Below are 26,822 nucleotides of genomic sequence, written 5' to 3'. Positions count from 1 at the left end.
CAATGTTTTTACAGACAAGGACCTCTAAATTAGTTACCCCTCATTCCCTTGAAAAAAAATGAGTAGTCTTTTTATTGGTATTATAGAAAAACATATATTAAAGATATTTAAAGAATGTAATAGTAATGGATTTGTTGGATTGGGAGGTAGTATATATGAACCATATGGATTTAAAAATGAAAATATATACTTTTTAACTACTGTATGGAGCTTCTGTTTTAAATAAAACATTCAAACTTTCCACTGGAGTGCCATTAACACCACGTTAAGAATCTCTGCTGTAAGGAAGCTGTATTAATAGTGGTCAGTGCAGGTTAAAGCAAACTTCATAGACAATTTATCTTTATTAAGAATTAACTGGCCTGCTAATTTACAAAGAGTATTACTAACAACATTATTAACAGTTAGAATTTGAACATTTCTGCCATACAAGTTCACCATATTTCTCTTTGAAAGTCCAGTTTGTCACCATGAATGCCATCAGCATAGTTTAAAACACTCTATAACTCTAGTTTTAAATAATAAATGATCAAATTTCAACCACCAATTTTAGCCAAATGAATTTAAAGTGTTTTATATTCAGTATTGTTGGATACAAACTCAGAGGAGGGATAATATGACACCCTTAAGTTTGTATTCAGAGGTTAAAATGACACAGAGGTTCAAAAAAGTAAGTGGACCTAGAAAAGAGTCAGGCATGCTGTTGTCCTTTGTCTTGTTCATGCTCCATTGATCCGTCCGCCCACCCATCATAGGACCTGCAAAGACAGAGACAGAGAAGAGGAGAGAAAGAAGAAAGACAGAGAGAAAAAGAGTAAAAGAAGGATTAGAAAGTACAGTGGGGTCAGAGAGCCAGACAGACAAGATGAGGGAGGAGGATGTTAAAAAAAAGAGAAAAAGGAGCAGAATGGGAATGACATGAACTCAGTGAAGGAAACACAAAAACAAATGTTGGATTTTTTTAAATATTCAAGTGTGTGAAGCTGTGCCCAGAAGTGTTGGAATTGGCAATGTTTTTTGTCAAACTGATCCACAGGGGGAACTACAGATCCCATGGGGCTCTGTACAGACTCTGCACATGTTGTCTACACTAAAGTGGAACAACTGTGTGATAAATGATTAGCACTCCCTCCCTTCCCGCTCACCAGACAGGTAGTCTGAGCTGAAGGCAGGCTGTCCTTGCGGGTCTTGGCGTCCTCCCGATGACATCATTGATGACATCATCCCTGGACCTAAAAGGAGATAAAAAGCATAATATCGGACAAGCTCATTATTCTGTCACGTTTTTCAGAGCCAAAATGAAGTAAGTACTTAAATTCCCAGGTACAACTTTGTCTGTCAAAATTGTAAACCCAGACCTGGAAATAATATGACCTACATGTTTCTGACAACAGACACTGCAGGCTTTCCTTTTAACATAGTCCGCTCAGTGAATCAGACTGAAAGCTGCACCTGAATCTGTCACTCTGCCACATCAGCTGTTTAACCATCACACAGGTCCCACTTCACAAAAACACCCTCTTCTAGTGTGTGTCTGTGCGCACAAACATTTTGACAGTGAGGCAAACAGACACAATCCATCACTGAAGGCACCATCACCATGGTTACACAAGGAGAGGACGACAGCATCTGGGTCTCCCTAGGCAACGCCCCGCTGTCAGTGGACGTTTCTTAAAGGATCGATGCATATGTGCCACCCACTGAGGCACAGACAAACACTCCCACACACATACACCGTCGTTGAATGTTTAATCGTACTGGTTCAGTCAGGGGAGGTAGTAGGAGGAGGGGGATTTAGTGCTGCTGTATGATAGAGGAAAAAGGATGATGTAATCCTTTGACATATGTAAAGATTTGCACAGTAGGCTCCCATTGAGCAACACAGACATAACATTGATATTATCAAAATCTATAAAAGTAACAACTGATCAAATTGTCATCTATGATCTCCACTCCATATAAACAACAAAAAAAAGACTTCAGTAAACACTTTTCAACAACAGGCTTTACCAATGTGCTTTATAATCAAAATGCTATTCAGTTCTGGGTGCTCTGTATCTACAGTGGTGGAAGAAGCATCGACTAAACTGAAAGATAGGGTGAAAGATAGATAGTAAGCCCTTAAAAAAAACTGAGTGAGGCTTATCAGGTATACAACCTCCTGCTGAGACAGTGAGTGTTTAATCTGTCACTGTGATTGAGAACTGCAGGGGTTCACGCTCAAGCTCAAAATCAGTTTTCCATCAAATGTTTTCAGGAGGATTGAGGACCCATATTTTGGGCGCTGGGCCCAATATCAGTGTAATGGTGGATTTCATGAATAATTAACAAAGCTGCATTTACTTTAACTTAAGGCTCACTGGATCGAGTACACACTTTTTCTTGTTAAGTGCTTTGTTGATAACCAATAAAGGAGAAAAGTTGACTCGAATGAAGTGCCTCACAAATGTAACCGGAGATGTTTCTGAAATCATTCTGACCTAGTTTTTGTAATGTAATCTTACACCTAAAGGTCCACTTTTTTCCAACATTATATTTGTTTTATTTCTTCATCACTGGACTGGTCACTCTTTGAAATGCACTGCCAGTAAAAAAAAAAAACGTCCGTATAAACACAAGTGGGGACCAACCACCAAATAGCTTGTATTGCATGGTTTATGAAAAATACAGTTTGATGAGCTCAGTGCTGTGCATGACACTGACTGGTTTTACTTTTATGTCATCGCTCAGTGCATACAACACTACTGTACAGTGTTTTGGTAATGTGCAACTTGGACCTTGATCTTGTGAAAGTCCTGTTCAATGTACTGTATAGGGAAGGAAAGGAAAATGAATTAACGGCCTTGAGACATGCTGTGTGCTTTACACATGGTAGACATAAAAGACTTATGTGAATAAGAAAATGTTGTGCTCACAACACAAGGCATGTCAGTGCAAAACTATTTGTATAAAAGGGATGCTTTTTTTGTACTACTCAGCTCAAAACACCATATTTAACAATGAAACATGTGTTGCGATAGTAATGTGTCTGACCTCAGTGATTATGTCATTTCTTAGCTATTTCCTTGTGCCTGCTCTCCATTCACATTTCTCACTTCATTTGTTTCATTTACAACTGCCTGTGGGAGCTTTCTCACACACACTCAGCAGGAGGGAAAACCTGACGAGACTGCACATTTAATCTGAATACTGTTAAGGATGTTAAGGAGACATCTCAAACTGATCCACACATGCTTGGGCTGATGAATATTCACATATGAAAGCTAATTAAAAACACTTGAATTAGCCCCAATGTTTCACTGATTGACATTTATGGAAGTAGGATACTAAATTATTAGATTGACCCTTTAAGGATGCAGACATAGCTTCCAACTTTTCTTCTCAGAGGTCAGAGTGCACTGCTGTGTGCTGTGCTGTGACTCTGAAGTGGTTTTGGGCTTGCTGAAGTGCACTTTGCGATGACGCACCACACTGTGGGGGAACCAAGGCTGAACCCAGCTGCTCTCTAACTCCCAGCAAGAGAACAGCTTTCTAGATGGAGGCAGTCAGCCTAAAGGCAAACCTATTGCAGTACATTTGGAAACAGATTCTGTGGGTCAGTTACAGATGGTCAACCTGGTCATTTTTAATCATTTTCATTAAGCCTACTTTAAATGTTGAGCTAATTTCTTATTCTTGTGGGTTTACAAGCTAACGTGGTGCATTTAAATGAAACCCTTCTTCGGTTTAACTTTAAACACATTTTTTTTTGGGCACAGTAACCTCTGTGTAAAAAGGTTCAAGATGGCTTGTTTCCAAGTGAACCATGGTGTAGTTTAATCACAATGAGAAGAAAATCCGACAGAATTGCAGGAAGTGAACTAAAGCGCAGGGATTATGGGCTGCCAGCATGGGCATTTGTTGAGATGGACTGAGGTGAACAACAGGTTAACATGAGAGGGAGAGGATTATCTTGGACTTTTGCAGGATGGGTATCAGAGCTGATTACATTTTGGGTGTCAAAAGTCAAGGCCCAAACGTACACTTGGAATCAAGGATTTAATGATTTAAAGTTATGAGTCAAAAGTTTAAACGATCAAAGGTCAGTAAAGTGATAACTCAGGAACGCTTTGAGGAAATGTCTTTAAATTCCAAAAAAACTCAAGGCTGAACTGACAACATTTTTGGGGTAGAAGGTCAAGTGGTAAAAATGACATTTCAGAAAGACACAGATTCAAATTAATTGTTTGCTGAGGCATACACTCACGAGATGGTTATTCCAGTTCACCGGGCAACTGTAAACTCATTACCCTCCATGAATGATGCAGCCATTTTGATCTTTGATGTAATTGCAGAGAAATCCTTTGGCTAATTTGTGTAATAGGCCTGCTGAAAATGCAAGGCAGGTCAGAGATTTTCCATAATCTGATAAATTATGTCTACTATGAGGAAATCAATACTCAAAGGAGTTGTTACAGACCATAGAGGCGGCTCATTTGTCAACAGTTGAAGATCATGTTTGTAGGTAATTCTTAAAAAACAGAAAACCTATCTCTGTGAGACATGTATCCCCAAAATGTAAATCCATGCTGAAATCCCATCCTTATCCATCTTAATCTCCTGATGCGCAGGCCTATCTCTGCTCCCTGCCCCGTTACATGCAGCTAATATTGGCATGTGTATGTTGCTAATGCTTAAGTCTTGCTCTCCAAGCCAAGGACAGGTGTAGGTGAAAGTCAAACTGCAGCATCACATCCTCACTCACAGCTGTCACCATCTCTGTGAGAGACAAGCACTTAGAGGGAGGTACAGAGGGGGAGAGGAGTGAGGAGGGAGGAGGGAGGAGGAAGGCAGCGGGCACTACGTGGTGTCCCTTTCTGGTGGGACCGGGACTTCATTAACAGGTTTGGATGTTTCACCAGGCCAGTGTACCAAATGTTTGAACACATAACATGGAAACAATATTTTTAAGGGTGAATAAAACTTAATGAAATAAATCATACAGGTATAAAAAAGGGAAGGAGGATTGGAGATAATTTGGTTGTATTTTTGTTTATGATGGCTGGTGGGATACACAAAAATGGAGCAACCTTTAACAGAAATAAAGTGAATGACGGGGAACAAATTAACGATCTAAAAGAGAAAATAAGAGAGATGCATGACATCAGAGCATGACTTACTGAAGGGGAAATAAAATACACGGAAACAGAGAGTTGAAGAGGAACAGGAATATTATTGTCTCCTCTGGATGAAAATTCTGCTGTGGTCTTGACAGCCATTAACAGCAAAACAACACACTCCAGATGTGGTGCAATAGTGGTGCAATCCCATGGCCTTTGAAAACATGATGCAAATCCTGTTACTGTGACAGACAGACCGTGGAACTGGTGGTACCTCTGGGGTTACTCTCCTCAACCGTATCAAACCAGCCAGGTTTTCATCAAATTTTTGATCTTGATCAACTTTAACAGGTACAGAGTTTTGACACTTTGTTTTAGTTTTAGACAAACCACGAACGCTGCCATGTCTAACAAACATACATACATTTTAAATTCTATTCAAAACCAACCCTCTCAAAATAATTTAAAAGTCAACAGGAAGCAGAAAAGTTATGACTTTGGTCTGAGTTTTGTAGTTTTTGCCATTTTTCCTAGCAGTTGCAATGACAATGTAATATTCCATATCAAGTTAGAACATAGCTTGTCGGAAGCAGGCAACAGAAGCACCGAACATTATGTAAAGATGCAACATAAGAACACAACGTAAGGACGCCACGTAAGGACGCAATGAAAGGACACAACGTAAGGACGCAACGCAAGGACGCAACGTAAGGATGCAACGGAAAGACGCAACAAAAGGATTCAACGGGAAGTTTAATGTTACGGTTTGTGACTACAATGTTATCATAACTGAACGAAATCAGGGCCAACATTGCAAAAATGAATATGTCTTAATAAGCAGTCTTTTCATTTCTTAATCTCAAACTGTCGCATTACATACGAGACTACAACTCATACATTAAAGCTAAAACCATTTAGGCGCTACACAACACAGATGCTGTCAGTGTTCCAAAAGTGCTGTAAAAGCTTCAGTTACATCATATTCACTTCAACATATCTGCTGAACTCAGCACACACATCCAAAATATTGGCAGTGACAGCCAAGGTGTGTGTGTGTGTTATGACCTCACCAGAACAGTTTGTGTGTGAAGCTGCTGGTATTGATGTTCCACTGTGCTGCAGTCACATGTGACTGCAGTGTCTTTTAACATAACACACACACACACATGCACACACAGAGATACAAATGCACTCAAGAATGCAAAAAAAAACAATGCCCCAGACACACACACACACACACAACTTATTAATGCAGTGGTCCCTCTCTCCTCTTCCCTCTCTCTCCCCTCTGCCTCGCTCAAACACACGTACAGGGAAAGTACACACACTGCAGAGATGTGTTCTCATGCCTCAGCAAACACAGTTCCTTCTCAGCCTGAGTGAAAGACTAGCAGACTGCGGTATAACTTTATTCTGCTGCTTTCCCCTGACTACAGTTAAATCTGGGTGATCTCACATTCAAGGTCAGTAAAGTTACAAAAAATGAAAAATAAATCAAATGTTATAAATGTAATATCCTGATTGCCGCTCGATAACAATAAATCCTCCCATGAAAACTGTGTCAATGGAAAGTATCAAAAAAACAAGGAACCTGAAAGTAATTACAGTTCCTTTGCACTCGTTAAAAGTAGCCTAAAAAATTATGAAATTTTGCTTTAAAAATGATTCAGAAATACAAAAAAGTCAATGTTATTTTTGTTCTTTGCCACAAATAATATTATTTAGCACTAAACCTATGTTTCTTACTGCTTCCATTATACATTGTTTGTTTTATTCATTATTTCTATAAAAAAAGTGTAGGGTCGCTGCTTAGCTCACTTGGTAGAGCTTACCGTTTAAGCATGTCATTTCTTCTCTCCTCCTTTCAAATCTATACCTCCAGAAAGTATTTTCTTAAATGAATCAATAACGTGGTCCTTTAGTGATATATGTGACTAAATAAGTCACTTGTCATGTTTAACAAGTCAATCAATCCAGAAGAAGATTAACTATTGCACTTCAACATTTTAGTCACAATGATGCCAGTTGTGTTACTATTCTCTATCATATAACTCGGGATTAACAGATCCCTATGTTCCATTTATAAATATACTCAACCGGTGTATTAACAGAAAAAAGACTGCTTGATTTTGTCGTAGATCAAAAAATGCAGGTGCTATGCAAAATGAGCTAAAAACACTAAAGGTTTGCCCTAACTGACATTGAGGACAGATGAGCTGTTGGTTTTCCATTCAGTTCACATGGCAGAAGTCAGCTTTATTACAGTCATTTTTCATAGATGAGGGCTTAAATTACTTTGACACTTCCATATTATTAGAAATGAAATAACATGAAAGGGAAAGCACAACATTTCACACTACAGAATTAAAGAGATATACAAGGTTCAAGACGAAAGAGGTATGGAAAATATAAAGAGACAGTTGGAGATGGACAGGAATGAGTATAAGAAAACAAACACAAAATGAAAAGAAAGATGATGAAAAAATAAATGAGTGCGAGGGATATATGAAAAAGTAAAGCAGAGGTTTAGCTGTTTAACAACGGGTGACGGAGAATAGGTTGTACTCCTTGTCTCAGACCATAGATCTCAATGATTGTTAGTGGTTCTGACATGTACCCTGACCATCAGACTGGATATGCCAATGTGTCAATCTATCAAGTTATTATGTCAAAAATGTTTTATATTAAACAGATAACATTTTCTCCTGGCACTCATAAACCATTATTGTAACTCGGTCCACCCCTACATACTGCCAAAAATATGTCACCCATCTACGTAGAGAATATGTTTGAGGAGCAGCTACAGAAGTCTGTTGAGTTAACTACTATTAATGCACCTCCTTTCCACATTTCTCTAACCTGTAATCTTCAGCGTTATTCAAAGCTGATTCAAGTGACATCACTTTAAGAGATCATGACAAGGGCAGACATGGCTAAATTAACAAAGATCATCAAGAGCACCCCAGAGGGACTCTTGTTATGTGGCCGGACTTCCAGCAAACCACAATCAATTCACCACCTTTGGATCTGTGACGCACTGCTGATACACCCTGACGAAAAGTCAAGTTGAGTATGACATCACATGACAGCTGCCGTGAACAGTACAGTGGTAAACTAGATACCAGAAACTTTTTGAAGCAACCGATAGTAAAGAGTCAAAGGATATCAATCAGTAGAAAGTTGAAAAAGATCAAGGACCTCAGAGACAATCTATTAACAGAAACCCAACGGGCTCAGTGTTGATCCTTGAGGGGTCCCTCATCAAGGTTAATATCTTATCACATGTGAGTCATGAGGCATTGGGAATTTGATTGATGGTCTATGATATGAAAACATTTGTGAAGCCCTTTGGTAGGACAACTGTTGTCTACACACAGTGCCCATATGGCACATACAGATTGCAGCCTAAAGACCTATATAGTTAGCAGTATTTTAGATAGTCACAAAAACACACGCACACAAGACAGCCACAGGATGTGTGCCTGCTTATGGTGATCCTCATCATACCAGCTGGGCATGGGTATGACACATATCCCATGTGAGAGGATACGACAGGCTGGTGGTTAATCATAATGGATTCAGAAATAATGCATGCACTTCTTGGCGATGTTCCAACTCATTTCAGCAGCAATATATTAAACTAATCAGCAACCAGTATTGCCAACTTATTAGCATGATTAACCTGGAATTGGTAGTGTACACATGTAATCTGATAAGCAACATGAAATATATAAATGACATATTCTTGTGGTCAAATACTGGAAAGTAACAATGTAATAATTGCTTTTAAAATTGCTTATCAGAGTTTATAATCATCCGTTGAGTTCCCTCTTCTCGAGGAGTACTACTCGTAACTACCCTGTAACATATGTCATGTAATGTCGGATGTAGCTTTGGAGTTTTGGAGTTTACTTAAGTGTAAAGATACATGTTCCAGTGTTTTTGGATCTTGATCCATACTAAGGACTTCAAGTCAGGGTATCTTCCCAGGTAATTCCACAAATATTAACATAGCCATCTACAAGTGCCATCAAACTCTTGTCCCCTACAGCTCTGTTGTTATTTAAAAGCTGACAGCTTTACAGGCTCACATTAAACTCATTGTACCAGACTGTGCCACTGGCTGGGAGCTGATTGTGTGTGTTTGTGTGTGTCGATGGTAATGATGCTTATACAGCACTGTCTCCAGGCTGACACAGTGCAACAATGACAGAAAGATAGAAAGACCAAATAAGCGAAAGGAAGTGAGACCAGAGGATAAGCTAAGCACCAAAATAAAAAGCAATAAGTGAAAAACAATAAAGACATAATGAGTCAAGATAAGGCCAGAAAAACACAAGAAAAAAAAAGATAGGAAAAATAAAGAGAGCTTGAGAAATAACGACGTAGTGAGACACTCAGTTAATTTAAGTCTAGACAGGGTTGGCCAAAGTGACAAGGCAATTACACTTTATCTTCGAAGAGCACACACACACACACGCACACGCACACACACACACACACACACACACACACACACACGAGAATCTCTGATGGCCCTGATACATAGAGTAGTCTAAGGAGCTTAGTGTCTGTATTTTGTGCAGTGATAATAACAAAAGGGGGGAAAGTCTATCATTATCAGACTGCTTTTGATAGCTTGTATTAAAATCACATGATCTACTCATTTGAACATTTTACAAAAAATATGTAATATGCAGTACCCTACGTTGTTGAAAACAACATTAAATATTAACATGTGTTGTTTCTATAGTATAACATCTAAGGAGAAAGACATTGTGATGCAGTGCGTGTTAAACTCAGAATCGATAGATGATAACTGCATTAGTGCAATTGTTAAAAATGTTGAACTCTCCTTCGGTCAAAGTAGGGCTGGGCAATACATGGAATTTCTATTTCACGTGTAATTTTGGCATCCAAACATTATGAAAACAAGATAATCTAGATGATTTGATTATTTTAGCTAGTTATCCTGATATTTAGTCTTGTCATATTTCTGTACAACCAATGTCTCTATGATTGAAGGGGGTTGGTACTAAAGGGTAGTCCATTCCGACCATCTGTTTGATAGCTATTTTGAGCTAACGTGACCCCACACAGCTAAGAAAGTTTGCGTATTACAATTTTAGAGTTTGTTGCATTTTCAGATGTGACAAAAAAACACTAATACAGCTCTGGAAAAAATTGAGTGACCACTGAAACATGATCAGTTTCTCTGGTCTTACTATCTATAGGTGTGTGTGAGTAAAGTGGAAATATTTTTGTTTTATTCTATAAACTACTGACAACATTTCTCCCAAATTCCAAATAAAAATACTGTAATTCACAGCATTTATTTGCAGAAATACTATTATTATATCCAGAATGCTTTTATGTTTTAATATTTGATAAACGTGGCCATTTATTGAATAAAGCTGGGCTTTATTCAACAGTACCAGCCCACAGAAGAAAGAAAGCAACAACATTTTGTCATTCTCTCAATAGAAAAAAAACTGGTGTTGTTCCTTGTTGGCACAAATGACCCCCCTCCCTTGAGGTTTAAACAAACCCCGCTCTATATATTAATCCATGTCTCTGTGTCTCTACAGGGCTTTTGTGTCTGCTCTATTTAACTCCCCAGCTATGGACTGCTCTCCTCTCCTCAAATCCTCCAGTAGTCTCTTATCTTTACTGCTTATTTCCTAATCTCCCAGCTCTACCCTTTATTTCTGCCTGTCATCCATCTCTTGCTCACTTCATCTGTAAAAGTCAGAATGTTAAACATAGCTTATTTTATAAAATTACAACATGTTCGAATCCAGCCTGTCATCCCCTTCGTCTCCCCCTTTCATATCTATCAATCAATTAAAAAGGCACTGTTTGCCCAGAAATTTCTTTTAAAAAAAAGAAAAAATGACTGAAAATAATCCAGACAAGTTATGTGCTTGGGTCTTGAGTTGAGGTTCAGAGTACATGGAAGAGGTAGGGCTCATTATGAGAGCTGGGTGGGCTCTCTTAGCTACTGACATCACGAACCTCATCACAAAAAATGTCAGCTCACCACTGAGATCTACCAGTCTCCTGACACATATTTCCCTTAGCTGCTGACAGAAACTTGATGAGTAACACCCTTGTAAAACAAAATTTAAAAAACATATCAAATACTACTTTATTCCTTTAAAAAAGTCACGCCAATTTCAAACATTAAGGTCTGTTGACTCATCACGAGCAATATGAATTAATAAAACACTTTTAAATCTTCTAATGGCTCGAGATAAACTGTCTTCAGTCTGAGAAAATAAGCAATATGAGTTGTTGTTATCAGGGTTATCTTAGCTTAGCCTTGAGACTTCAATATCTATTTTTCAGCCGGCTTGCAATGAAAGAATGTTGTTATTGTGCTTTAATTTGGTTTGGAACTTGATCATTTCTATGGACCAAAGTTAGTATTGATCTCTGCTGCTCTAATTTCAATAAGTTGACAAAATTTGTCAAAAGCTAGAATATGGCAGTATGTCCTGGGAGAAGCAGTTACATTATAAAGGGTTGAAATAGAGACCTGTTATCGGGCTTTGGAATTCAAAACACCTGATCTTATCCTTTAAGAGAGCTAAGGACACAAACAGTGCAATAAAAATTGCCTCTTTCATACAGTTAAAGAATGTAAAACTGGTTGCATATTTTACCCAGGCGACTTAAATTCAAAACCAGTGACTCTTTTAAATGCCCACAAGCCAACTCAACTCTCACTCCCTCCTGAAAAGAGGACGTCCCTACAGGGATCAACATCACATCCATGAGAAGCATCACTTCCTCTTCACATCTTGTGCTAAAACGCTCACAGCGACTCACCACTCTTGGTGTCCTTTCCATCCAGTAAGGGTCGGTAGTCGCTCTTGGAGACCGTCTCCCCCACCTTGTCATCATAGCTCTCTTTCTCCAGTGAAGCCACAAAGTCCCTCTTCACTAGGGCCTCAGCAGGTGCCCCACCTGGGACCCCACCTCCACCCCCACCCAGAGCATCTCGCAGGCTCAGGTCCATAGTCCTGTTACTGGAGAGAAAAAGGAGAGGTGTGATTACATGTATTATTTGTTTACGACTGCCTTCTTTTGCTGTGGTATTTCCTGTTTGTCATAAATAAAACTGCAGCTTCTTCCGTTCAATGATCATCATTCATATGTCACCGACCTCTTCACACCTTTTGCAAGCTTGTCGATTCAGGTGAGAAGTGGTGTGACTGCCCAGTGCACACTATTTTCTGGACAGATTGCAGATGCAGGATGATAACAGAAACTGAAGTGTGTGATAATGTTTCTTTGCCCTGCTTTTGCTCTTCCCGCTTACAGTGCTCTCTCCATAGAGGTTTGGGGGACATGCTTGTTAGAGTTAGAAATTAGAGTCAAAGGGATTTAGTGGAAGAAGAGATTGCATAATGGATGTGCAGCCGACAAATCTGCATGTCAATATGTACCAACATCTCTAAGGAATGTTTCCAGCACCTTGTTGAGTCAATGCCACGAAGAATTCTACAGTTCTGAAGGCAAAAGGGGGGTCCAACCCAGTACTAGCAAGGTGTACCTAATAAAGTGGCCAGAGAGTGTATAGCAGCTGTTTAATATCAATGACGCTCTTCTACTGATGAAGTGGTCAATACAAAGATGAATAAACAATAGCCCCTAAATAAGTAATGCATAAGCAAACATAAATCCATTGTCTATTCAGAGTCGCTGCATGTTTTTTTCCCATTAACCTTGTTTTTCAGCCTGGATTCTGGAGTGTTAGTGCTTGGCAACAATATGGTAATGGATTCTCGCGCATTGACTTGCTGCTGTCAGGCCTCAAGATGCTACCATTGTGTGGAGCAACACAGGAAACAATGGGTGCCAGTGTTTTGATGTGCGTCATACACTGCAAGGCTGTGCTGCCAGCGGTTGCCAGTACGACTGTTTCTGCTAATAAACTGGTGGGGAAATATAACTAATTTTATAGAAATTCAGAGCAGCTTGTCACTGAAATTACCTATAAAGGTCAGCCTACCTTAAGTAAGCCTGAGCTAAAGTGGTTGCTATCTTCCAGGCTTCAATTTAATCATCAGGTGGCAAGCAAAACACAGGGACTTAGCTTAGCATTTTTCATCTACATAAACCTTCAACACTCTCCACTGCCACGTTCACAGCATAACCTTACTACACATTTCCTATTTGACGTCACACTTCTGCACACTGTATAACATGTTAACGTTAACTCTTCATAGAAGTATGCTACTGGTATCCGTTTTTGGATTCAAAAACAACTTAAAATTCTTTCCTTTTTTTTATTCCCTGATGCTTAGGCCGGGCGGGGAATTGCAGTACATTGGCAGAAACCCTAGAATAAGAGTGTGGAAGTTGTTAATGTTGTGGTAAACACTGTCATGTATCTTGTCTGTAATGACATTCAGTGCAATACATATGAAGTTCTTAGCATAATTTCAGTCAGAACGATAGTGGACAATCACGTCAGGGTTCAAACCTTCTTTTTGGTTAACTGACATTTCTTTAGGCTACATGGTGATCGACCCCAGGTCAACTTGAATCAGCTTATTGAAACAAGCCCAAAGATATCCAGCTAATTTGAAACCGTTTTGCTCAGTAATTGGACTGCATTTTGTTTAAAGTTGCCCTATTATGTTTTCGGAATTGTCCCTTTCCTGTCGTGTGTTACATAGGTTAGTGTCCATGTAAATGGTCTGCAAATGCTAACATCTCTCCCACACACTCCCCCCCCCTGCCTGAAACACCTGCATTTGACTCCTTTGTTTACTTCCGGGACATAATGATATCACTATGTAACACTTGTGCTTCTATTGGCTAGCGCTCAAACACATTGCACATTATAGGTAAGGGGCCGGATATTCTTAAGTGGCTGACGAATCATAACGGAGCCAGTCATCTAACCAATCAGAGCAGACATGGCTCTGGTTTCAGACAGAGGGTGAACAGAGGTGCTGCAGCACAGGCAGTATGAGAAAAATAAAGAGCTTTTTTAACATTAAGCATGTAAACATGTCACAGTAGAGGCACAAAATACATGAAATTATGAACTTAAGAATTAGCACAACAGCGCCCCTTTGAGTTTGTAATGCTTCAAATTTCAATTATTTTAACCTCTGTCACTGACTGCTGCAACACTAATGAGTCAACCTGCAAACGTTGTATTCAATTCTAGTAGTGATGTGTTTAGTGCTTCCAAGGGTAAAAGAAAAAGGAAGAAGAACTCCGAAGCCAAATGAACATAAACACAAAATCTTTACAGAACTCAAAAACAGAGACATCGAGAAAAACGTAACAATGACTTAAGTTAAAAATAAACTTCAAAGAGGATTGCTTGGACTCACTTGACCTGCTTAATGTGAGATGCATAAAACTGTCCTAACACTTAGACAGCATGACCCCTGGACAAACTCCTCTTTCTCTCTGTCCCTGTTTCTGTTTGTCCCTCCATCCACGCTCCCAGCAAACAAGCTATCATTGTCTTATCATGCAACGGTAACACACACACACACACACACACACACACACACACACACACACACACACACACACACACACACACACACACACACACACACACACACACACACACACACACACACACACACACACACACACACACACACACACACACTAGAGTTAAAGCAGGCCTTGAATGGAACTGTAGGCCATTGTTTGGGGGGGGGCAGTACACCTCATTGCACACACACATTAACTTTGCATTCTTACCACTTTAAACATTTAGTTTTCTGTTTTCCTAGTTGGTACTCTCTATTGCTCTTTTGGACTAATGAATGACTGTCTAAATCCATGTCATTGCCTTGGAGTCTCCTCTCAAATACATTTCCCTTCACATTACGGTATATAAAATTCTTCCCCACACACATTTTGTCTTATAAATCACACAACAATTTCTCTCACACACTGACTCACGATGCACTAAATAATTCCATCACTCCAGCACAGAGAGAAGCACTCCCAAAAAGAGGCTTCCCAACCTCTACTACCCTCTTAGCGTATTATTCTGCAATATTTATCGCTCCATTGGAGAGGTTTCATAAGCCAAAATATTCAGTGGCCTGGAGCTGGTGCTCTTTGTTTTCTTTAACCCATTCTGCCTCTCATTACTCTAAAGGATATTTTTTAAAGTTTTAATTATCGATGGATATTTTTTAATTACTTTTTAACAGATGTCGAACTTGTGTTTGACCTTGAACTTAGGTTTATTTTATGTTCCTTCTAGTGCTTACAGACAGCTTAATTACCCCCGTTCCTACATGAAAAAACAAAGAACAACGCAAGCATGTGGGATATCAACATTCAAATGCTGCACGTCTTTTTCTATCTTGTTTTGAATGTCTACGCATTCAGTTTGAAGCTGCACTCGTCAGTATTCAACAGAATATTTTGTTCACATTCAATTTGGTAGACTTTCAACACACAGACAGGTATGCAATGACAAAGTTCTTAAAAAACAACCTTACTATGCTTTACTGTGTATTGACAAGCTGTAAGTACATCTTTTATTTAAAACTGATGCTTAAAAATTACATATACACAGTTAGATACTAACTAATAAAATGGAGCATTTATATCAGGAGTAGGTGGAGACCAACAACAAAGCTTAAAGGTGATGGAATATTTGCCATGTCACCAGAAACATATCTCCAAATTAATGCTAATGTTTTTGCTGCGTCTGCTGGTGTGGCAATAAAATATAACTAACTTTATATGATAATATGTCACTGTTGTGTTTTTGGTGTTTTCATTAATGCAGCTTCAAATCCTATAAGTAAGGCTATATATAAATAAATATTTCAGATGAAAAGGAATCCTTTTATAGTCATCGCTTTAAGCTTTGGATTTTTAGATTGTTGCATATTCTTACCTGAAAAGCAATTTTAGTCAACTTCATATCTTCGTTATAAAGCGAGGGTGGTGATAGTATGTGTGTATGTTTGTGAAAGAGAGATGTTGGGTGAGACAGCTGTTGCACTCTGAGGGATTAATACAATCTCTGCACCCACAATCCCCTGCTCCAGCATCTACCACCTATCCCTCTCTGAACCAGCTAGCCTTCTGCTACATAATCATCTCATCCTCCCAAACACTGACAGCTCTCACGCAACAGCCCCAGTTTGGCATGAATCAAACACATAACTGTACCATGACAACACAAGAGAGATTTGGTGGATGATATTTTTGTGTGTGTGTGTGTGTGTGTGTGTGTGTGTGTGTGTGTGTGTGTGTGTGTGTGTGTGTGTGTGTGTGTGTGTGTGTGTGTGTGTGTGTGTGTGTGTGTGTGTGTGTGTGTGAACCATGACCTAAATGAAATGCCATCATCTCCCTGTCACTGTGTTGCACAGAGAGAAGCACTAGCGGGAACGTTATGTGATTACTTCATCCAAAACTGGCTGAATTTATTTACAAAAACATAATAATCTTGCTCTGCTTCATCCTCATGGAAACGTCTCATCCCCTCCCCTCTTAGCAGCTACCGGTGGCTGTTGGAGCTATATTTTGATCTATATTATAGAATAGTTAAACATTTATTTTAGTTGTTTAGATGCTTTTATTTTGAAGGCATGTTTGGGCACTGGGTGATTAGGGCACCTGGTGTAATTGGATATATTAGAGACAGGTTGAGGTGTGAGTAGAGCACCAGTAGGTATATGTTTTTTTACCAGGGTGATTCCGGCCAGAAAGGAAAGCCACAGGAAAGGCTTAAAAAAACGAATCAATGGGAAACTTTGTTCATTGTATTTTGGATCATGGAAATAAAAGCACAAACGGAGATTCTTGTCTGGACTTGGATCATTGCCCTGCGTAAGATTCGCTAACTGGTGCCTCAGTGGCATTTTTACTTAAAGTTAATTATCTGTTTTATTTTGATATGAATTTGGCCGCTACAGTAGCATTAAAGAGAAGAAAACATACTGGGCCATAGCAAAATTACGGAACAGTATTTCCCAATACATTATATTCTGCGGTTGAAATCATATAGTGACATTCCAGGATATCTTGATACCATATTAGATTCCATGGTAGATCCTAGTTTAAGTTTTGGTGGAAAAATCTCCTTTCAAAACCTGTATTCAACTTTCATCCCAAAAACAAGATTACATGTGAACACATCCTGATAACTATATCATTTCCACCCTTAAACGGCATTCATATGATCTGCAATTCGCGCTTAGCTCACAGCGAGGTTGAACGTAGAGCCTTGCCGCAAAAACAGCCGGTTATGATTTGTTTCTATGGTTACGTCTTCTGCTAGCTTGCGACGCTGCATACAGTGGTTATCTGATCGGTTGCGCGTGCTTTCGGATCTCAACACATTGACAGGAAACCATGAGTCTTTAGCTCCCTGGTATAAAAAACAAGGTTTTAAGGTTTGACTTGGTACCAAAGTATCGATTCTTGTGACACACCTTGTACAGAAGAACAAATGCAGCACAAAATGGACGTTAAAGCAGTGTTTGCTTTTTTTATTTTATAAATGGGAAATTGCGATAAATATATATTTTCCCTATAATCATACAGTGCCAGTCAACAGCACTACCTACTTTTTTTTAAGTAGCTATTTAGCAAGTCAATAGGCCTCCATTGTCAATGATGGATGTGCCTCAAGATAATCATGTATGAATTACCAAAGAAAGTATGTAAAAGTATACATCAGGGGTCAGGCTGTTCTGCTCTCAGCATTATACAAGTTGGCTTTTAAGCTGATCCATGGGTCAGTTGAGCTCAGTGATGAGTCACAATACAATATGTAAGTCTGTGCCAATGATGTAACAGTGATTGGAGAGGTCAGTTGGGGCAGAATAAACCCCAAAATCCAATCTATGGTTTGAGAACATGTTTGACGCAACATACATTTAGATTTTTAGCTAGTTTGCCCAATCATGTATATTTTTCTTTTACTCAACATAGAATCTTTGTTAATTGTTAGTTTGCTTTTTGCATAATGTAAAGTAGCAGTGACTTTTTCCCGCTTAATGTAATTATAAGTAATGTATGTGCAAAAGAGCCCTTGGCCTACAGTTAAGCTCACCACTGCTTTTGCACCACTTTGAGTGTCTCAGCAGCTCTGAGTTCACTGAATCAGCAAGTGGCCAACACTGCAGCTTTCAGTGTTGTTGTTCAGTCTACTGGAGGATTCACAAACAGTCAAAGTGATAAAGAGGCATCAAGACAGGAGAACAGACAGAGAGAGAGAGTGGGTGGCAGAGAAAAATAGGGTGGGTTTGTGGTCATGTCATCCAAAAATATGTCATCAATAGGAAGAGGATCGCTCCACGTTTGATTCGGGAATTTGGTTTGGATCACCAGCAACAGTCAAAAATAAAAGTGTAGTCACACTGTAACCAGGAATATTCATAAGGCTCTAAACCAACTGAATCTTTACCAGATGTCACATTTTACTCTGTATAATAGAGCCTGCCTCTTCAGATAGATAGCTGCACATCAGATAGACAGATATGTGACTAAGAAGCTAAAAGATTGTTGGACTTTTTTAAATTAGTGACTGTCAAAGTCAACTTTATTGTCAATCTTTCAGTTTGTGTATACAGACAGAGAGAACAAAATACTTTTTTCAACAATAGAGGGGATTAAAAAACACAAATATATCACTAACACTTGACATAACATCATTTTAAAGTATTTTTATGTCCTCTCAATTATCGCTTAAAAGTAAACACAGAGCAGTATCTCTTAAAAAGGTCACGTTTTATGCACAACCTGATAGTTCATTGTGAGCTTCAGCTCTATCTTATTGGCTAAAATTAAATGTATATCATTGTACCACTAAAGCTGTAAGATTATATGTGGAAAGTTAGCCATTCACCTCTAAAATCTGATGCAGTGCAACTTTAAAGAGTGAGCTTTGAAGAATTCAGTCCAGCAGTAAAACTGATGAAACTGGACATACCAGATGGAGGTACTATTATGTGGGTGCAATGTAAAAGGGGCATAATCGATGACAAAGTTGATGAAAAACACACGAAATCTACTCAGATGTAATAATTAATGCATATTGTAATAAAAAGGGGATTATATAATACGCATTTGGTGCTGTTGAGGATAATGGAGCCAACTAAGGATTATTAAGTTCTCATTTTACATATTTGTTATTATTCTTAGTGGAAGAATGTTAAAGTTATTTTCAATATTTCAGCCAATTACTTAGTGTAAGGTCCAATGATAAACCAGCTATGAATTATCGGCCGAGTCGGCACTTCAGAACATTTTAGCACCTTTCAGCTAATTGTTTCGGTACATTGTCACTGCTCGTCCTCTGTGTGCAGCTATTTATACACATTTCCATCCCATGTCATGCCATGATTGATCAGCCTTGGGGAGTACAGAAAAAGGGGTTTAATCTTCCCTTTCTGCGCTCTTTTTTTCATCTAATCAACAACAAAAACCAGTGCAGTAAATCACAATCCCCTCGCTTCATGACAGCAGGCTTTTCATTCAACCTTTTCAGAACCATTCAGAACTACGAAAAACTCTACAATTTCTGATTGTTGTTGGAGAACAATCGGGAAATAGTTCCAAAAAAGGATACCCAAACCATTACATTTGTTCAATGGACAGAACCATGACTCCAAATGAATGGTAATGCGTGAACATCTTACAACCATTATCACATAACCCCACTAAATGAAATGAACATCTTAATCTAATGTTTAATGGCCTTGCTTTATATGATTTAAAATAAATAAGTCTTTTGCAAAGTTGTCTAATGTGTTTTTTTATGGAATTGTTTAAGAATTTGGTAACTTTTCCTGTTTGTCAATGTGATGTTTACTATGACAAGGCCAGCAGACGAAAGGATAATTGAGTAGCCTAATTTAGTTGGGAGCTTAGAATCTAGACTGCTGAAATGTGTCTGAGAGTCCATTAGCATGCACAACAGTCAACTCTTAAAGAGACAGTTATGTCAGTCGAATTGGTTTTAATCCTAGCTAGAGACATGCTGGAGAAATTCCCTTTCTTTTCTCCTTTAACTAGAACATGATAATGATAGCAGGAGGAAGTAAGTATACACAAGTATATTTTATGGACGAGAAAATAATCATTTTCTGTGACGAAACATTTAGGACAGAAGGGAGTTATAAGGAAGTGCACAACCAAGGCTGTAACTCACTCGCGGCATCTTATGTGTTAACAAAATTCTGTCATGGCTGCCTAGCCAGTCGCCATGGTGACTCAGCAGCTCTTCGCTGTCTGCTTCTTGATGAGCACACGCGCACACACAGACACAGACACACACACACACACACACACACACACACACACACGTCTCTGATGAGCAGCAGTTTAGATTACTGCTGACAACACACTGTGTCGACCTATCCGCACAAACATACATGCACACACACATACTCACACATGGCATCAGTACATGAGGTGCAGAAAGTCAGCTTATTCAAATGATGACTTACTGTGCAAATCTGTCAAATGTGGCTCTGTGCTCTGTTTTCAAAGTGATCAAGAAAAGGAGAGAAGATGGAAAAAAAAGTCTAAGAGAGACCAAACAATGGGAGTAAAATGAGAACAGTACCTGATCTGTAGTAAATGATACTGCATCTTTTCATCTTCTGTCTTCCTCTGACTGTTTTTACACTTTGTATAAACACTCAATGGTTTTCTGGTATATCTGCCATCCACAGTTTGCCTTTATCAACTGTGCAACATTTCAAAACAACGCCCAATAAGAACAAGAAATATACTTCTAGGAAAAGTATCAATAAAAGTATTCTTATTTAAGTCAATGATTACCACTTCCAATTTTACCGTAAAGGCTCTACCAATGCAACAACATATTGGGAACACACAGGAAGTAGTTGCACCCTTCATTATCAATTTCTAAAATACCCACACTTTACTTCCTGTCTTTTTAGCACAGAAATGGATGGATACTACCATTTTGTTCGCTTTGTTTCAATTTGTTCCGGAGCTGAACGACAAGTACAGTACCAAATTTAGACACTGTACATAAAGGTACATCCATATGTTCGTTTACATATTTATAACTGGAAAAAAAAACCTTGTCTATCCCAGTACCCCAGACTGCACCAGTCTTGAAGTAAAATCACTTGTTTGGTTTATTTATGTAAAGGAGGGTGTGGGAGGAGAGAAAGCATGAACATAGGACACAGGAACGAAAGCAAAAACAAGCAGATGGAAGCAGCTAAGGGCTGTATGTGTCCTTCTGAAATAAAATGGAAAGTCAACGTCCTTTGCTCAGAGCTTCTGAGGGCAAGAGCTTCAATTTGAAAGGTAAAACAGCAATTTTGTCACTGGTGGTAACTAAGGGCAGTTCTAGGATGTTTTCTCAATGTTAAACCTTTTTAACTGAATCTATTCTTTCCAGTTGATTGAAAATGTTGATCTTTTCAGTTCACAGAATCCTTTTGTTAAGTGTCAGTATATGGTGCCTGGAAATATACAAACCGACATGTTGCAATGCATTACAGACAGTCGATTAAAGGGGACATTTTGTACATATCCTCATTGTACTGTACTTTCTAATGTCAGATCTGATCTGATCTGAATCTAAGCCTCTGCTATCAGCAGGACAGAAAAGACCTTTTCTAGTTCCAAATCACAAACACACACTGATGGAAGCTTGCTGGAAGAGGTTAATAACACAAGACACATAGCCGTCCCATCCTCCCCAGCTCAGAAGTACCATATGATGTCAGATCCGATCAGAATCTCCCCCTCTTTCCTCTGCAGGAGAGAATGACCTTTGTTGTTTCCTCTGAACTCTCTGTTTGATCTGTTTACTGCGTCTCTTACGTACAAGTCATGTCATTCAACAAGCTCCTTTAAAAGACATTATGGTAGTTATTGGTTTAATAAGTTTCATGCGAGGGATATAGGAACTAATGCGAAACCAGAACCTTTTGTTCCAGAAAGAAAGAAAAAAATCTGTGAATTACAAATCATATTTAAGTTTGTAACAATACAAATAGTCAACAACTAAAAGTTGATTGATGATTAAGAATCAGTTCTGATAACGTAATGTATAGTAGGTACACTTGTGGATATATACAATCTCTCTCTAGCAACTTCTCCTTCTTTTAATATGTCACCAGTCAAAAAGATTGCACCCGACTGTTCGTATAAGGCCCAAAATCCTAAGACGGACAAGCTCAATCAGACTCATTACATTGAGTATTCTGTGGAAGAGCTGGTAGCCTGGTTATGATGACAGAAATGTAAGGCATGTCTTTACTTGCTTGTACAAATATATTTTATTTGATTCATAACGCCCAGACAAATTTAAAAGCTGAGACGAGCAAATATCATAAGTGTATTCTAAACCACTTTCTTGCATATTTTTAGCAAGTCATAGTGGCACACATTAATTACCTTTTACTTGGGATGAGTATCTGGCCAATCCAACATTAAAGACTCAAGTCTGTACTCCTGGGAATGTGCATTTATATAAGATTCCACGAAAAAGCCACCAAAGTGAAAGTTGAAGCTCAGTGTAGGAAAGATGCAGGGTTGGTTTGTGTTTATATTTGAAGCATTTCATGGACTCAGACTCATTTAGATCCCTGAGTGCAGGATGAGTCATTCATAATGTGCTGGTATTTTCCTGGAAATTACATTAAAATACCATTAAGAATACCAACTGAAGGACTTTTTTGTCTTTGATTGGGTCAGGCAACCAGTGAAATATAATAATAAAATACTTAACATTACGTAGTTTTTTGATTTAACGGGACCATTTGGGAAATCCTAAATTTCTGTTGTATGGTCTCGAGAGCAGTTTTGTAGTTTGAATTGAATGAGGGAAGAGGCTCCTGGTCACGCTAAGGTCTGTCTCACCAAGCAAGATGAATGAACTGTTGGGTAGGCCTTTCATTTTCACAAAGGTCATTCAGGACTAGCAGGAATATATTTGTATTGTCCGAGGGTGCTATCCGCGTCACTGGGCTCTTTCATATAGCCTGGCTTGGTATTGGGCAGAAACACTGGGAGATATCTTCATGTTTGACCCCAAGGTGTTACGTAATCTTTCACTTTACAGGCCACTATTATGACTTAGAAATTGCCTGGGGGACTACACCACCATTAGATCACTGCAGTGACTCTGCTGTATGACTGGAGAGTATGCACATTCCTAGTTGAAACCCTCTTTATTGGTCACACACATGCACACAGCAGAGCACACACAGTGAAATGTGTCCTCTGCATTTAACCCATCCTGATACTAGGAGCAGTGGGCAGCTATTGTACAGTGCCCGGGAAGCAATGGGGGTCGGGGGGGTTGGGGGTGTCCATTGCCTTGCTCAAGTGCACCACGGTAGGGCCCAGGAGGTGAACTGGGACCTCTCCAAGTAGCAGTCCACCTTCCATACTTCAAGTCTGTTCGGGGACTTGTTCTGGGAGTCGTAGAGTCGCTGAGCAAGTGACGGAGCTAAATTATATGATTATAACTGACAAATAGGGATGCAGCGATACATCGGTGAGACATCGGCATCGGCCACTGTTAGCCCTATTTACAACCATCGGCAAATCGGTACATAAGGTTGCATCACCGATGGCAGTCGCTGATGTTTATGTTTTGCTCTGTGACCGTGAGAAGTCGCGTTAGTGTCATTTTTAAATCTGCATCATTTTGAAGTAGTAGAACAGTGACTGTGGGTCTGCCGTAACTTTAAAGTCTTTCGGAGGGGGGCGTATCCTCTCGGATAGGCTGCCTTAGTCTGCATTATGCTACTATTACAGTTTACATAGTAAAACATTGGCCATTGGTATCAGCAAAATTGTTATTCTAAACATCGGCATCGGCCGACATTTTTTCAAATCGGTGCATCCCTACTGACAATGCTATGTTGTAAAATTACAGTGAATGTTTGACCAGTTAGGTTGACTGTCTGTTTAATTACAAACTTGCAAATGGACTGAAGATATAGGGTATACCTGGTAGCATGACCACTAGCCTGACTTTCTGCCTGTTTGGCTGGTAATCTGGGAGGGATTGCATGTAATCCCATCAATCTCTGAAGCAGAAATCACAACAGCGATGCATTAGATCATCTCTGGTAATCCATCTAGCTTCCTGCTTGTAGACTTTGGCACATTTAGTCTTTTCTCTGAACTCAAGTATACCGGATGCAGGATCCATAGGTGACTGAGTTCCCCAAAGTCTTCATTTCACTGTAAACAGGACTTCATCCAATATCCCAAACCCATTAATTTATCAGTCATGATTAGCCAGGGGTTATGGATGTTCCAGTAAAGCCTTCCCACAGCATATTGGCCACTTAACATCATATGAGACTCAGTTTACCAAGATCAACTCAACAAAACCCAAGTTGATAAGCTGTATGTTCTGAGTTGGTCTCAAAACATAACATTAATCTCTCTTATTTTTCACAAAGCAGTTATCTTTTTAGTGAGGAGTAATGAGGCCACAAGATGAATGCAATGTGTACTGAAGTTTAACACGTTTCCTAGCTAAAAAGCAGTTAAGAGTAAATTGACATTCATTCACTACACCTTGACTCAACATTTACTTCACGTTCTGTCTGAACACACCCTCACTCTTACAGTATGACAGAAGCAGACACATGAATTTACAAGGCGATGGTTAGGCAAAGCTGAAGAGGCAAAACGTGTCAACCCCAAATAGATCTATCAGCACAAAGCCTTGTACCTTGGCCCATTGCCATTTTTTCCAAATTCCTCTCCTAACCCCAAAGTTGCTACAGATACCAAACATGTCGGGGACGGTAACATAATGTCAATTTATTGTAATGGTGCGGCCATGTGGCTTGTGTGAAATTTAGCAATGAGCAGTTACAAAAAAGGCACTATGAAGTGTTCAGAAACTTCAGAGCCACTTCTATTTAAACAACATTAGGTTACTTTTTATTACCTTAAACAGGACACTTTGACATGTTTACTGCAGGGGCTAAACGACACTCTGTTTTAGGATGACGCTCAACCTTACAAGTTACAGTCGATCCATAACATATGGTCATACTTTATGGAGAAACTTTTCTGGTTTTTCACCCTATTTCCTCTGTCTGCTCTGCCTTGTCACAGTGGTTTACGAAGTTTCATTTAGGGTCAGAAAGCTTTACTACTTGCTTTAGAAATTCAAACCGCTAACTACTGCTAATGTTTGCTTCCAACAAATTGGCTGTTACCTCAGTCAGTCATGCTGTCATGATTGGGAGTGTTGCTGTCATGATTGGGAGTGTTGTTGTTTTCAACACTAGCACAGGAGCTTTGGACTGCTGGGAGGAGGACATTTTTAAGCCAGGGGAATGCTAGCAGGAAGGGAAAGCATCTGAGTAATATTAGCTAGCTTGCAATGTCTTAGTTGTTGCCCCTGCTTTATTTTTGGTGGCTGTGTTGCTCTATCAAAGTTGTCGACTTGCTAGTTTCAGATCATTACTAAGTCAGAGTTATCGTAACAAATGCATGTTAAACACTACATCTTTCTATTTTAAGACGGCAGCAATTTAACTGTAAACTGTAGGGGAGCTAAAACACTATTTCAGAACAATTTTAAAAGAAGGAATCAGGATGTTCCTACTGAAATCGTATTGCTACACCTAGTCTGTGCTGTGGTAGCTCAAATATGCATGACTCTACGATGCATTCATTTATTTTCTTCAAACACAACAAATTACATTTCAAATTTGACAATATAGACTGAATAGGCTACCAAAAACAGAAACAGCCAGAGAAAGAAAGACCTTTGCATGGATGGAACAATGTGTACTAATCCACTCAGAGACAGAGGATGCAGTGTGTGAATCTGTATCCATGTATGTGTAGAGTGGGGAGGATGGGTAGGCCCATTATTGTACGATAGGCTTAGGCACTGTAGAACATCAGATTTTTAATGAGAACTCTTTTTTTTTAGGCTCCGTAACATCACAAAAAAGGCATTATATAACAAGGCCTTGGCTGATCTGGAGCTGCACCTGCTGCCTTTGAGAAAACTATACTCCAGTAATAAATGTTATAGAGGTAGATATCACCAAAAGCATGGTTTATAGGATGCAATAAGCCCACATGGGACTATTTTAGAGGCAATCTTTCACATTCTACAATAGCATTGGCTGAATTGAGGATACTATACACTCATTAATGATTACTGAGGAGTACTATGAGCTCGTGTCGCGACAATACACGAATATTTATGAAGTGCTAGCTATAGTCTGGTGATTTTTCAGCATGAGGGGTGCATCCCGACTGCGGCACCACCATAACAAAGAGACAAGAATCCACGGAGTCTGCATGAGAGGCAGAGATCCCCCTCACACGCCCACTATCCTCAGCCATTGTGATGGGAAACACCGTGCACCACAATGTCGAATTTCGTGTCCGCCATATAAAAAGCTAAATATAGGCCCATATCCATGCCACTGCATCGCGAGAGCTAAATAACGCTATACATATGACATTTTATCATTCATCCAGATATGCAAGGGAGGATGGCGCAGCGCAGGGACACAGTAGGCTACTAAGCAAACAACGTTAATCGCACGATGACACATCATATAAACAAATTGTAAAAATCAGCTACTCACCGTTTTGATGTGTTCCGTTTCTGTCACAGAGCGTGTGTGTGAGTGTGTGACAGTCAAGAGTGTGTGAAGGTGAAAATCTCTCCCCACCTTTCCCTGCTTGCAGAGCAGACTGGTGCCAGGTCTCAGATATTAA

General features: G+C 39.3%; 1 protein-coding gene across 1 annotated transcript in view; it reads right to left on the bottom strand.

The window, feature by feature from the left end:
• map4l (microtubule associated protein 4 like) overlaps positions 1-26,822 on the bottom strand; it is a 78,113-nt gene extending 51,291 nt beyond the window's left edge. Inside the window, exons 1-4 of the mRNA XM_063886250.1 lie at positions 26,690-26,822; positions 11,931-12,130; positions 1,146-1,232; positions 681-758 (exon numbers count right to left, since the gene is read on the bottom strand). Coding sequence (XP_063742320.1) covers positions 681-758; positions 1,146-1,232; positions 11,931-12,120 — 355 coding nt within the window. The 5' untranslated portion in view covers positions 12,121-12,130; positions 26,690-26,822. The remainder of the gene's footprint in view (positions 1-680; positions 759-1,145; positions 1,233-11,930; positions 12,131-26,689) is intronic.

Source organism: Eleginops maclovinus, chromosome 6 (assembly GCF_036324505.1).
Source record: "Eleginops maclovinus isolate JMC-PN-2008 ecotype Puerto Natales chromosome 6, JC_Emac_rtc_rv5, whole genome shotgun sequence".
NCBI lineage: Eukaryota > Metazoa > Chordata > Actinopteri > Perciformes > Eleginopidae > Eleginops > Eleginops maclovinus.
Note: the sequence above shows the minus strand (reverse complement) of the source record. Positions and strands in the feature narration are given on the sequence as shown.